The sequence below is a fragment of the Delphinus delphis genome, chromosome 4 (genome assembly GCF_949987515.2).
Source record: "Delphinus delphis chromosome 4, mDelDel1.2, whole genome shotgun sequence".
In the NCBI taxonomy this organism is placed as follows: Eukaryota; Metazoa; Chordata; class Mammalia; order Artiodactyla; family Delphinidae; genus Delphinus; species Delphinus delphis.
Window position 1 is genome coordinate 70,024,479 of NC_082686.1, and position 15,203 is coordinate 70,039,681.

A 15,203-nucleotide genomic window follows, 5' to 3' on the forward strand; every position below is an offset into this window, starting at 1 on the left:
GAACAGTGTGTTTAGTGCTGCCTTTCAATAAAACTGGGGGAGGGAGATTTGTAACAAATGTACAGAAAACACTGTGGATCCATAAGAAACTGACAGGGATGGTCTGAGCAGGGAAGGGGGTGGGGGCAATGCCCCAGACTAACGGGCAACAAGCATGGAAAAGAGATCTCTCACCCTACACTTGTTATGCTTTTAAAAAGTATGTGAATATATTACCTATTCAAAAATTTATTTGTAAAAAGACAACTGGGGACTTCCCTGGTGGCACAGTGGTTAAGAATCTGCCTTCCAATGCAGGGGATGTGGATTCGATCCCTGGTCAGGGAGCTAGATCCCACACGCCGCAACTAAGGAGCCCCGGATTTTCGTTAATTATAACGTATTGATGTGGTTCATTCATTGTAACAAATATGCCAGATGAATGCAAGATGTAAATATAACAGGCAAAACCGGAAGTGGGGCATACGGGAACTCTCTATACTACCTTCTCCGATTTTTCTGTAACTAAAATTGTTTTACATGTTTAGGAAGTTGAGGGTTTTAAGGTCATTGAAACCATGGTAGGAGTGGCCGGGTGGGGAGGACTCAACTGAGGACCAATCATTGTGTCCGTATCAGGGACCTAAAGGTAAGTGAGACCCGGCAATTCACCACGTGGCAGATGAGGCAGCCCCCAGTCTCTCTACCAGACAGAATATGCTATGAGAGCAAGGGAAGGAGAGGCCAACTCTGCTCCATCTGAGGGATGCAGACAAGGCTTCACAGAGGACGGAACATTTGGGCTGGAGTCATGGGCTGAGGAAAAGGCTTTCCTGGCACGAAAGATCCAAGTACTTGTTCTGTCACTTATTGGCTACAAGTCATTTAACCTTTCCTGGCCTCGGCATCTTCCTGCAAACAATTCCAGGGGTGGACTAAACGGCCTCTATCATAGATTCCAGCTCAAAAAATCTTGACACACTCAAATGAGTTCTCTCCCTCACAACAATGAATGTTTCCTCCTAATAAGTTACATGCATAGTCCCTGACCTCAAAGCTAGTTGTAGGAGGAGGCAAGGAGGTGAGGACGGGACACTCCGCCTCCAACACACACACACAGTACCAAGACTCGTGTTCATCCATTCATTCAACAAGTATGAGTCAGGCACTGTTCTAGGCACAGAGGATACAGTGTCAAATAGAACGGACAAAGCTCCCTGCCCTCACGGAGCTTACGTCCTGGTGAGGGCACAATGCTCAGAAGAGAAGATGGACGATACTCCAGATAAGGAAGTACGTTAGATGGTGATAAGTGCTAGGGAGAAAAATCAAGGAAGGCAAGGAGACAGGAAGAATGTGGGGCAGGAGGCTGCAGCTCTGGCTGAGCTGGAGACACTGAGAAAAGGCTGGGGGGTGTGGGGGGGTGTGGAGGCGGCCCGCCGTGCAGAGATCTGTAGGGAGAGCATTCCAGGCAGAGGGAAGGCCTGCAGCTGAACTCGAAGACAACGAGGCCCTCGGTGCTGGACTGAAGTGCATGAGGGGAAGTGGTGAGAGGCACGGGGGGCAGGGGGCATTCATGGAGAGCCTGGCAGGGCACTGGCAAGACTTCCGGAAGCCACTGGAGGGTTTGAAGCAGAGCGACACGATCTGACTTGAGTTTTAACAGGATCACTCTGAGCGAGAGTTGAGAATAACTCTACAAGAGACAAGCAACCATCTCTGAAAAACTCTGGGGGGCAGTGGGGTAGGGAGCTAGCCTGGAGGTGGGGAGGGGCACTCTACAGCCCTGCTTCAAGCATCCGCCACAGGGGAGGTGTCAAGGCCTGTCTGGGAGCAAACTTTTCACCATGTGGCCCAGTAATCGAACCCTGCATTCGACAGAAGCGGCAGCCTCACCGACAAATGGGCACCTATAAGTAAAGTGTTCCTTTACATTTAGAAAGGCCGTTACTCCCATTCCAACCAGAAAGAAAGAAAACACACCACAGCCCTCCGCCCCGACCAACTGAAAATACCTGTGAAGCGACCCCACCCCATTAACACAGCTGCACACCGCCACGTGAAAGGGGCACCATCGTTTAAGTACTGTGTAATCGTCCCACACGATGTTAAAACTTCTCAGAACGTCTCCATGAGCTCGCTGGAGGAGAAAAAGTAGTTACCAGGGTAGGCAGGCACGAAGGGCCTTCTGCCAACTACTTAGATATTTTAATTCTCCGTTGCCTCAGTAGCTAAATAAGCATGGAGAACAAGCAGGAGAGGAATACTAATTAGAGCTAATTAGGCCCTGCCCTCTTCTGCCTCAATCCCCTTTATTGAAAGTCCCCCTAATTCAAGGATGATGGCGCTAAAGTGTAAATACCTAGGGTAAACAGCAGCCGACACACCAAACCCCCTGTTTGCATTTCTGAACCTTTGCCTGGTTACCTGAGGAGGGCTGCAAACCCAAGGCCAAATTCCAACAGCCCCAGCATAGACCACGGAATCATGGGGGGAGGGAGTGCTGCCAAGAGGAGTGCAGTAAATAGGATAAAGGGCTCTCCTAGGATTTCCAGCATTCTAACGTGCAGGACATTCACCAGAAGAACATTTGATTTTTTTCCTTTTAATAAACAATGATAGCAAACATGACTCCAGTTCCGCAGCCCGATCAATGCCACACTCCTCCCTCCTTCTTAGCAAAGATCAAGGGTCTCACCCCAGAGAAACCCTTCCCTGGTTATGTGCGAAGGCCATATCTTCGGGTCCTGTCTGGAGGCCCTCGGCAAGGGGATAATAAGGAGAGCAGATAACCCTGGGATGGGGGCTGTCAGCCTGCCAGGGACTTGTTTGAAGTGAGCCCCCTCAAATTAGAAGTCTATTTCCTGCTGGATTAAACACACAGATGAAAGATGTATACAAACTTGGAAAAACAGAAATCACAACGCAAATGGAAAATAATGTATTGAAAGAATTATTTGCAACTGGAAGTATTTAAGGTTTTACTAGAATCAGAATGTCAAACTGTAAGGAAACTAAGAAGTCATCTCCTTCAGCAGTTCCCAAACTTTTGGATTTCACAGATTATTAGGATCATTATGATTTAAAAAGAAAACAAAAAGTGAAGGTAGAACGTATATAGGATTGCCAGATTTTTTCTTTTGCTCAAAATGAAAACCACTCTCTATTATCATTACAAATTATTAAAAAGTTTTCCCACCAAAAATAAAAAAGACATAATTTCAAATTAAAGGACAGTCCTTGGGAAGCAGGGGGCTGTTGGCAATGATATACTCCTGTGTGTGACACAAGATACATCCTTCTCTTTGCCTTTCCCTGGGGACCCATGAAAACATCAGCAATGGGCACTGGTTGCCAGATGGGTGTTTGGAAACCGGTGATCTACCCCAAGCTCTGGAGTGAAAAAAGAAACCTGCTACAGTAATAACTTTGAATTAGGCCCTGAAGAAAGTTTTTGTTTGCCTAGACCTCTCCTCTCTCTCAGACAGAAACCTCCACTGCCTTCATGTAAATGAGACACGGCAGGGGACAGTCCTTCCCTCCCTCGCAGCCAGACATTTGCTTCACGAGAGCAATCGAGAATCTCGGGCTTGAAAGTGAATCGAGCACCCCAACACAATTATCTCCTACGGGAAAGGAGAAAGTTTGGAGCTTCCTGCGTTTGGGGGAGGGGGGATGGGATGGCGGTAGCTCATCTGCCTGGCAGCCCCAGCGCCCAACAGAGCATCCCTCTGCTGTGGCCTCCCAACTGCCACATCCAGCCCCCTCCCAACTCCGAAAACTTAAAGCAGGTAACTGAGGGCTCCTCACGCAGCCGCCGACCCCGGGCAGTATCGCGCGAGTGCAACTGCACACCCCCTGCCCTCCGTTCCAGAATCAATCCTCCAGAATTAAGGGAGTGTGCTGTACGGAGTGTTTGTAAACTCCGGGATAAAGCCAGGCAGAAGGAATCAGATTGGGATGTTCCAGCTGGGGCTTGGTTCCCAGGTGGGGCTGTGGTTTGGGACGCGGGTCTCTCCTCGGGTATGCGAGGGCTTGGGGGAGGAAAGAGGGGGTTACATCTTTAAAGGAAAGCGGCTGGCCTAGGCGCGGTGAAACTCTAGGATTCGCTACGAGGGCCTGAACACCCGCGTTTCCAGGAGACTAGCCCTCGGGAGTAGTAGCCCTGGCCCCCACGCTTTGGCTCCAGCGAAGACTCCGGGTCACGCGCCTCCAGCTGCCCTTCGTCTCCCCGGGACCAGGGTACCGGTGGCATCACTCGGCGCCTCCCAGCAGCCCGCCGCCCCCGGCCGGCCACAAGGGCCGCTTTGTGCCGGGAGTGCAGAGCCCAGATCCCGACGCGGGGCTGGCGGCGGCCCTCCCCGCGCAATGGGCGCGGGCGCTCGCGGGCTGGGTCAGCAGACGGGCAGGGCTGTTTACTCAGGAAGGCTCCTCCTCGCCCGGGAGGGGACTGGAGGCCGACGACCGCCCTGCGGAGCTGCGGCGGGCCGCGAGCGGGGTGGCGCACGCAGTTCGGAAGCCCCCCACCGGGCCGTCCCCAGCGGCTCGCCACCTGAGAGTGCCCCGAGGATGCCTCCCACCTTCAGACAACGGCCCGGGGCCCTGCCCCTCCGAGACGCCAAGGGCGGCTCCGTGCGCCACAAAGTTTCTTTGCACCGCCAGCGGCACGGCTTACCTGGGAGCCGGGGCACGAGCGTGCAGAGCCCGAGGAGGCAGGCGTACAGGGGCGCGGGGGCCCGCGGCATGGTGGGGCGCCCGGCTCAGCTGCGGCGCGGGCGGCGGACTCCGCGGGGACGTGCGGCCGGGGCGCGGGGGCGGGGGACCGGGGGCCGCGGCCTGGCGGGAGGCGGGGGCGGCTGCGCTGGCCCGCGCCCCGCCGCCACCATCCCTCCCGCAGCGCTTGCCGCCGAGTCCCGGGGCCGCCGCTGCGCCGGCTCCCCGGCCGGGACGCCCGGGGTGTCGCCGCTCGGGACGGTCCCGGCGGGCGGCTCTGTGCAGGGAGGACTCCGGCTCCTGCACGCACCGCCGGCTGAGGCTCCCCCGCGCGCCGGTACACTGCGCCCGTCGCCTCCGCCCCTTCCCTTTTCTTCCTCCCTCCGGCCCGCGGGGCTCCACTTTCCTCCTCTCCTTACTCCTCCCCTTCTCTCCCCGTCCCGGCCCCCGCCCGGCTGCCACAAGGTCAGCTTACGGCGAGGCGGGGCGGGCCGAGCTCCGCCCCTCCCGGGGACCGGCCAGCACGGGAGGCCGAGGGCATCCAGGTGCAAGTTGCTTCCGGCGCACCTGGCGGCCCGGGCAGGGGTCGAAATCCTGGGGTAGCGTCTGGCCCGGCTTCCCTAGCAGCTACGGGAAGGGGGAGGGGCACGCTCCACGGGCGAGCCGAGATTATACTTGGGGTTGCTGGATTTAAGGAGCGAGAGCGGGTCCGGGGCGGGGAGCGGGGAATCGTGCCGTGGCAGTCTAGTCCTCTCGAAGCCGTGCTCGCCGGAGGGACGGAGGCACCGGCGAGTGTTACCGCGACGCGACGTGCTCTGTGGGGAAGTGAGGGCACGTGGGGCGTGGAGACACACACAAAACGCACTTTTCCCTCCCTCATTAAAGTTTTGCCCTTTACGCGGATTCGAGGCTGGCCAATATGTCACTATTCTGCGTTTTTCTTATGTCGATACGCTGGCGGTTTCCGTGAAGCCGAACAAATAAACTGAAGAACAGATGCTCAGGTTTTCACCTTATCCTTTACACCTGAGCTGGTTCTAAAGTTGACTGTAAGGGGCGGGGGTGGGGAGCTTCCTCTAACAGCACGTGCAAAGGACCAGGTGGGCGTGGGCTTGGGCTGGGCCACGATGAGTGGGTTAAGACTGGAATGGTTTATAGGCAGCAGCAGAAGAGGCAGCCTTCATGTACCAATAGAAGGAAATAATAGTAGGATGCCTAACACGTACAGTACAGAAAGCACACAGCTAGCCAGGCACTGAAATGTAAATACTTACCTTGCTAATTCACGAAATCCTCCCCACAACCCTACTGTTATCCAGATGAGAAAACTGAGGCACAAAGGGGTTAACTTGCCAGGAGAAGTGACAGAGCTGGATGCATTATCCAAAAGTGCAGAATGCTTCGACTAAAAACAGAAGCAGTAAGCAGTAAAGAGCAAAGTGATCTGAACTTTGCACGTCAGGAACCAGTTGGCAAGACGGCTCTGAGTGGGCAATTAGTTCTAACTGCCCAGATTAGGGAGCTGGAGTTTAACTGTGCACTCCCACCCCACACTCTACCAGGGTGGTGCCCTACTGCCAGAGAAAATGAACTTATCCTTGTGGCATCGTGTGCATAGAGGCCAAGCTCCAAATTCCACTTGAAGGACAGTGTTTTATGCTTAAACTCCATGGAAGTGTCATCGTACTCTAAATATTCCCCATGTTCATTCTGATGTAAGAGTTATGCTTGTCCCCAAACATTTTCCAGTGAAATTTGTGCTGCAGGGGCTGCCCCAGGTTTATCTTGGGTCTTTCTGCCTCAGCAGAATGGCCTTGGGGCTACTTTTATCCAAGCTTGAGAGGCAACGATTATAACTAATGGGCAGCCGGTGAAAGAGTTTGAACTGGGAGGTGTCAGAGCCAAGTGGTGATTTTAAGATTTTTCTGGTAGGGATGTGATGGATGGATTAGATGCAAGGAAAGTTAAGTTGCAGAAACTGGGTAAATATTGCATTGATAAGGACAAACAAATCTTGCATTTATCAAGCATCCTCTAAGTTTAGGCCCTGTGTTGTCTGATCTGTGCATCACCTTCCCCAGCCCAACATGGCGCTTTACTGGGCAGACCCAACACACACCCCTGTTTACCTGCACTGCACCTGGAAAGTGCTGCAACCCAATCTGCCCTCCTCCTGTCCCACCTGGCGGTTTCCAACCTGCCCAGACCTGCCATAAACAGCAGAATCCCAAGTGATGACAACATTCTTCCACATTCCATTATCTGGGAACTAGGCTGGAGATGATAGACGGCTCTTCTAATTCCTCCCAAGCTTTTGTTTTCTGGTTTGTGGCTTTTTCTTGTCCCGTCATCCTTCATTCTTTGTACTAAGCTGGAGAGTGGAAGTGCCTTTTAAATGCTTTGACTTCCTCTGACTGGCAAAGTCAGCGTGCACTGATGGCCTCCATCGGTGCTTCCCACAGCCACTGAAACAGTTCCCTTTGTGGCTGCCTCCACAGCATCCCATTTCTGATCATTGCTGAGCTTCTGGGCCCCAAGGAGGCTGCTGGTTGCATTGAGTTTGCATCTCAAGGTTTGAACACAGATAACCCAGAGGAAGTTTATGTTTCTTATTAGTTTTAAAATAAGATTAATTCCTCAAAAAGTTAAATATAGAATTACCATATGATGCACAAACTCCATCTCGCAACTCCCAAAAGAATTGAAAGCAGGGCCTCAAACAGATGGTTATACACCCACATTCATAGTGGCATTATTCACAGTCACCAAAAGGTGGAAATAGCTCGAATACCCATCAGCAGACGAATGGATAAATAAAATGCAGTATGTACCTACAATGGGATATTATCCAGTCTTAAAAAGGAATTAAATACTGACACATGTTACAACACATACGAACCCTGAAAACATTATGCAAGTGAAATAAGCAAGACACAAAAGGACAAATATTGTATGATTCTATGTATAAGCAAATTCATAGAGTCAGAAAGGATAAAAGAGGTTACCAGAGGCTGGACAGAGGGGCAAACAGGAAGTTAGTAGTTAATGGGTACAGAGTTTCAGTTTGGGATAATGGAAAAGTTCTGAAAATGGATCATGGTGATGTTTGCCCAACACTGTGAGAATACTTAATGCCACTGACCTGTACACTTAAAAATTATTAAAATGGTAACTTTTGTGTTATGTGTATTTTACCATAATTTAAAAAAAACTTGAAATCGGATGAGTTAAAACTTTTCTATTTCATAAGTCAGATTTACATGCTAATTCACTCCCACGATGAGTCGTCATATTGTGCAATTCAATCTCTAATCCAGGTCAAGAATATTTTACTGATATAGAGTTGCAATGTAATATGCAGGGAAAAAAAAGTCGGAGGGGAAAAAGACAACAACCCTACAGTATTCACCTTAGTTTAGGTAATATTCTTAATTTACTCTGCTTTTAATAGTCATGCCTGGGGTTTGTCACAGTGCCAGAAATGAATGACCCTGATGACAGAATATTATAAAATTCTTTGGCAGCAATTGATAGGGCTATGAAACATGTATACAATTTTCTTTAATGTTAATTTTCACTGTTTTTTTTTTTGGCCACACTGCACGGCTTGTGGGATCTCAGTCTTTGACTGGGATTGAACCTGGGCCACGGCAGTGAAAGCCTGGAATCCTAACCACCGGGCCACCAGGGAACTCCCTAACTTTTTATTTTAAAAATATAAAATTATATTCTTTTTTATAGGAAAATGTTCTTTATAGGTTTTTCTCCCCCTATGGGACATGGTGTTGGTTAGGAAAAAATACTCCCCATGACAGCCCTCAGAGTTTGCAGCCCATACGGGACGGCCAAGGACAGACCTAATTGCACCATCCACATAATGGATGAACACAGGAGATGGGCAGATGACAGGCCATGGTGAGCACAGCGGGTTCCATTTTGGTGAAAATAGCCTATTATGTTAACTGGCATATAGTAGATCTCTCAGCAATTTTTGTTTGTTTATTTTGGGGTTAAGCATGGACATCGTGGTCATGCCACAGCTGAGACGGGTGGAATTTCATATTGAGAGACGGAATACAAAACAAGTCTTGATGGAAATTTTCAACCCTGAGGAAAGGTGTTTCTCTTTGTTGTTGTTGCTTTTAATGTACAAATGTAAGTCATAGAAATGTACCATTTCTCTGAAGCTGAGAAGCACATGCAAACATTTGAACCTTATTTATGGAGCAGCTGGCACACCCTCGATACATAAGTCATGTGCTTTCAACCTCTCTATTCATAGAATTATCAATTTTGAAAACGCTCATGAATTATATCTTTCTGTAACCAATTTTCAAAGGTTAGTTTTGAAAATATTTTTAAGATTATATATTCTGGAGGGAATATATGTTTTCCAGCTTTCATGAACTGAAATATTTTAAAACAGTGTCCATTAATAAAATTACAGTAAAAGTTGTGATATTTTTCAATGAATTCTGGCATATGTTTTCCTTTTTTTTTTTTTTTTTTTCCTTTTTAGAAAACTTTTCTTTAAAATTGTCTGTAGAGCTTAGACCCAGAGGAGACTGCTAGAGTCTTCCTCTAAATGCCCCTTTTCCACTCTGGCAAAGCCATTACAATTTGTTTCTCTTTTCCTAGAAGTTATCTTACACCACCTAAAGGGCACAGATGCTTTTCCAGTTATTTAACTAAAAAGTACAATGAATGAAGACAAGTACACAGACACACTCACACACACATACCCCTTTTTAATCATATCTAGAGACTTCTAGCATAAATACCAGGAAACGAGTGAGTAGGGAATGGGGAAGGAGCACAGAACAGGTATGGTCCATGCAGATGTGGCCTGGGAAGAAATGCCACAGAATGAGGGGAGCGTGATGGGATAGAGGGAAGTGAACACCATAGACGCTGGCAAGGATGGAGATATCTGAAGAGCAGAAGGAAGCGGTGGGAACTTGGGAATGCTCTTGGAGGCTGAGCTAGCATTCTGCCCTCGGCCACTTGAGTACCACTTTTTTTTTTTTTTTAAATAAATTTATTTATTTATTTTTGGCTGTGTTGGGTCTTCGTTTCTGTGCGAGGGCTTTCTCCAGTTGCGGCGAGCGGGGGCCACTCTTCATCGCGGTGCGCGGGCCTCTCACTGTCACGGCCTCTCCCCTTGCGGAGCACAGGCTCCAGACACGCAGACTCAGTAGTTGTGGTGCACGGGCCTAGCCGCTCCGCGGCATGTGGGATCTTCCCGGACTGGGGCTCGAACCCATGTCCCCTGCATTGGCAGGCGGATTCTTAACCACTGCGCCACCAGCGAAGCCCCCACTTTTTTTTAATCCTCCTTTTCACCTACAGTCCCCTCCGTGTCACCCCTCACTTTCATCTTGCCTTTCTCTTCTGTCTTGTCTTAGCTCTATCAGTGGTCCTTCAGACAACGCTGGAGCTAGGAATTCAACAGCTTTTCAAAAGGTAGGACAAGCTTCTGACCCTTACCCCTTTCTGGGGGCCAGGTTTGGGGGTGTGATGGGGGAGTGGAAGCTGAGCAGCTTGCTGAAGGACCAGGTCTGCAGAAGTCAAGGGCCAACAGGCCTGCAAAAAGCCTCCAGCCCGGGACCCAACTTCAGCCTGTGTACAGGAGCTACCGCACCTTTTGTAGACTATAGCTCTTCATATTTAATTGCTGGTGGAGGAAAACTATAAATCTGGACTCAGAAGAATTCAGTTCCGGTCCTCAGTGCTATCAACTAGCTGAGCAGCCATGCAATTACCTGCCCCTCTCTGGACCTCAGTTCGCTCAGCTGGAAAGCAAAGGATCTGGTCCATGCCGGAGCTGGCTCTATAATTACTGCTTGTGAACTCAAATGCGTTTGGCACTTGGCAGCAGGCTCTGGTTTACATAACCTGTTCTACCAACTAAAAATTGTCCTTCAGAAAACTACTGCCCTTTAATAGGATACAGGACTGGGTTGAACACATTCACTACGTGGGAAGATTGTGAGGGCCTGTCTTGGGAGTAGACTCTGAAAATGACCATTTCACCTCTTTAAGGGATGTCCCAAGGATCCCCCATCACCTCCCTGGCTAATCGACTCTGATTATTTAATCATCAATCACAGCGAGTTCTTCATTCCATGTAACCTAAGTTCCTTCTTTGGTAGTTTCCACTTCCCCAGCCTCAGTGGAGATAGGCCACTATCCGCTCCAGCATTTCAGAGACGATACAATAAAACATGATGCCTGCAATACCCACCAGAGGTTCCTCCGAGGGTCAACTCAATATTCAGACTCACAAGCCTTCTAGAGGCCACACTTGGCTTTAGAAGTCAAGACAATGTAGGGAGGAACCACAGCTGGCCAGCCTGGCAGCATTGAGAGTTCATCTCATGGGAGTTCTGCTCTCAGTCTAGCATAGCAGTCAGCTCAGGTGCAGGAGCTAAGAGCCTCGTTGCTCAGGTGTAGGCCCCTCCCCAGCTTAGAAGCCATCATATTTTGTAATATAACTCTAGGAGTATAGGTTCCGAGTTCCTCACAAAGACAAGCACAGTTCAAAAAGTCCCCACACTCAGAGAGAATGGAGTCCAGCCAGGTATTTATAGTTCAATCAGGTATTTACAGTACAAATCAATGCTGTAAAACATACCTCATTCTCCCCATTTGGATGCTGGGGCTTAGAGAAGGGATAAGTGACAGAGCCAAGATCTCCTGACTCCAAGGTCCACAGTTCTTTCTGTTCTATCACAGCTGCCTCATTTTGAATGGAACTCTGATCTTCACTATGACTATGACATAGTCTTAATTCGAGTGTACTTAAAAGAAGTATATCTTAATATTTTCAAAAGTGCAATGTTTTCTCATAATTCGTCTTATTTGTGATCATTTCAGAAAATATTTACATGCAGGTTAAATTAGCAAATACATCTGAAAATACCTGGCACACAGTAGGCATTTAATAACTATTTATTGAATCTGGCTTGTACTTCCTAAACTGGGTCCCCACCTGATTTCTTAGGGTGACAGCTTTGACCCACTCTTCTTCTGAGTCATGTTATGTTATACAGGGTGGCCATCCAGGGGCACAGTGGACCTTTCATTACATGGAGCCCCATGCTTTATAGCTACCCTTGTAACATTCATCCCCAAACCACAATTAACAGCAAACGCAGGGCCTTTTACCCTTAGGTCAGTAGGCTGAAGTGTAGTTAGCTGTGGAGATCTGTGACTCTCCAGACTAGGGCACCCCAATCACGTTTTCCAAGTGTAGCTGAAGGACAAAGCCAAGCCAGACCCAAAGCAGGATACCTGCAAACTATAACTTGAGAGAGCTGGGCTCCCTTCTTCCAAGGAGACCAGGGAGGGCATTGCAACTGTCTCCACACAAGAAGGCAGAACCTGAGTGAATGCCTTATTAGGTACAGCTGTTCAGCCTTCTCTTCAGAAGAAGCAGGTAGGGCACATGGTTGGTGTAACTGAAAGACCAGCACACCAGGAATCAGATGATTATGCAACACACAAGGCCCTTCAGAGCCTGGCCCCAACACGCATCCTCACAAACACATTCTCACCTTTGCACGTCGTGTTTCTTCTCCATAGAGGGTCATGGTTCCTGCTCTTTCCAGCTAGTAAACTTGACTCCTCTTTCCATACCCAGCTCAAGCCTTCCAGAACTGATTTTCATAGAATGTCTTCCTCCACGTTCTCAAAGGGCTTGGTCCTTCCTCTATCAGATGAGTTGAATTTGAAATTACTTGCTTATGGCACAACTGACTCTCTGACTTAATTGAGAATTAAGAGAGTAGACGCTTAAGTATCTGTGGGATAAACAACAAAGTCCTACTGTATAGCATAGGGAACTATTAATATATTCAATATCCTGTAACAAACCATAATGGAAAAGAATATGAAAAAGAATATATATGTATATGTATAACTGAATCGGTTTGCTGTACAGCAGACACTAACCCAACATTGTAAATCAACTATACTTCAATAAAATAAATTTAAAACAAAGTATTTGTGGAATGCCTCATTTTTTTAACAAATATTTATTGAGTGTATACTCTGTGCTAGGTACTGCTCTAGGTTAGGGATGGGATTGTGATATTTATGCAGAATCTTGAAGGGTGACATCATGTTGTAAGGGAGAGGGAGGGAGAGGACCAGAGACGGGATAGCTGTTCACAAAGCACCCATTTCCTGGTCTTCCTGGACATGGAGCTCTCCTATATTCCTCTGTCTCCCTGGGTGTGTTGGGTGTAGTTATGTGGCTAAGTTCTAAGCCAATGTGATGTGGGAAAAAATGAGAGGTATTAACACCAGACCTGACCCATAAAGATCTCTCTTGCGTGATCCTCCACGCTTTTTCCCTTTCTAGTAGATTGATACAGATGAGTACAGTGTGACCTTGAGAAACATGTTCAAAATGAGGAAGCCGTAGCAGGAAGGAGCCTGGATCGCCACGTACAGGAGAGCAGAGGGCTCCTGAGGAGCACCCAGGAGCAAGGACAGACGTCTCTGGACTATAATGCAGTCCGCTGTCCAAATGTCTATTTGTGTTGACCCTTCTGGGGTGTGTGTCTTGTTTTAAGCTTGAGACTTAGAATAATAACAATAGAAAATTTTAAAAGATTAGTTTAAAATGATAGACATTCTATTATGGAATAAGAATTACGTACAACTTAGAGGGTATTGTATAAGTTAATTCCTCTCGAGAAAATGGTAAAGCTGGTTGGTTAGGGCTGGCTAAGAGAGGCTTTCTGTTATGGACTAAGCTTAAAAACAAAATACCTCAAAAGTGACATTACAAATAGACATTTGGACAATCGACCCTATTATAATCTGGAGACTTCTCTTGTTTTGCCCTAATTCTATTCTTTGCTTCCATAGTCCAGGATATTCCTTGCTCGAGGATGTTACTTCACTGAAATAGGGCCTTCATTCTTTCTTGTTTTGTTGAGGACCTTCTACATACCAGAGAAATAAGACAGAGGGTTTTTCTCCAGAAGCTCAGGAGCAGAGAAGGACTGGCTGATAAAGGTGGCACTAAGCAGGGGTGGGGGTTGGAGGTGTTCAGTGTCAACCCAGCAGGACCTTGGACCCTGTCAGGAGGTTATTGTTTCCAGCATAAGGAAAGAAGCCTCAAGGATTCCTCTGTCACCACAAATGGGCAGGATACCACAGCCGGGCAGAGAGAGAATAGAGAGACTTTTCATTAGAGAGAAACTGGAGGCCCCGCACCCAAACAGAGAGGGAAGCCACAGCCACAGCTGGGGCCATCGGTAATGCACAGCAGGCATTTTGCAGATGATTTTAGATGAATTACTTTAATGGAGAGAATATGTTCTGAAATCTGAACAATGACGTAAGGACAGAATTTTTCATTTTGGGTAATAAAGGCCCATTAACCTATACACTCCAGGAAGATCTGGCACCAGGCCTAGTAAACATAGGACACTCTCATTTCAAATATATGTCTCATCGTCTCTACGAACCATCGAAATATCCTACATACGTTAATATTTTAGCATTAAATGACAGAGGGCTGTGCTAATTACTACCCATAAAACTTTGGGCAAGTTTCTTGCCTCCATTTCCCCAACTATTGAACAAGGGTAATAATAGTATTACTTCACAATTATTGTGAGAATGAAAGGAAGAATTGTGCCTGGCCTATATTAAATACTCCATAATATATTAACTATTATTATTGTTGTTTTTTCAAACTGGCTGTCATCTGGAAGCAGGAGAGAATTCTTTTATTAGACCACATGTTCTGATTGTGGGCTCGGAAAATGTTACTGAGCCTGCAGGAATAATGAAGCCTTTGTGGTTTGCTCCAAGCTTTGTCTTTGAATAAAAGTGCACACATGTCACAACCTGGAGGTTGAAGAAAAGCTCCCCATACTGTGCCCCAGGGCTCTTCCCAACCTCATTCTCTAAAACATCCAGCCAGACCTTGATCACCTCATAAACGCTGATGATCTTAGAAATCTCCCACTGGTGGCATTTTTTTTAAACTTAAAATGATGAATTTTTCAATGCAAATTGATTTATCTTCTTTTTTATTTTGGAAAGCCATTAAATAAAACATTGATTATCTGAATAATTGTACCAAATTTTATGCATCATTAAGATGACATTAACATTACTTCAATTCTTAAGTTATTCTAGGGCCACTGGAAAGAAACAATGTATGATTCTAATGATCCAGTAAAAATTATGCAAATGTGCAACAAGGGTGAACTGATAACATTCATGTTTCCCTGGCACAAGAGCAAGGAATGAAGAGACCGAGAAAAAGTCAAGGGGGAATTATTTAGAATTGTTGCATTAAAAGTGAATGATTTCCAACAAGGCTTTTAAAACAACTGTCCCACTGGAAGTCGGGTTTTTGCAAGCCATAGGAGACAGCACCACCTACTGGCTGCAGAATTTGCCCAGCGGCTAGGAAGAAGGAAGAGGGTGGTGGGTAGTTCAGGGGTAAAATTGCCCCAAAGATTTAAGTTTCAAGCTGTTTTGGT

General features: G+C 47.5%; 1 protein-coding gene across 1 annotated transcript in view; it reads right to left on the reverse strand.

Annotated features, from left to right (window-relative positions):
- The window catches only part of ITGB5 (integrin subunit beta 5), a 111,473-nt gene extending 106,661 nt beyond the window's left edge, over nucleotides 1-4,812 (reverse strand). The window contains exon 1 of the mRNA XM_060010797.1: nucleotides 4,655-4,812. Within this exon, the coding sequence (XP_059866780.1) occupies nucleotides 4,655-4,724 (70 nt within the window). The 5' untranslated portion in view covers nucleotides 4,725-4,812. The remainder of the gene's footprint in view (nucleotides 1-4,654) is intronic.
- Nucleotides 4,813-15,203: the final 10,391 nt, after the last annotated feature.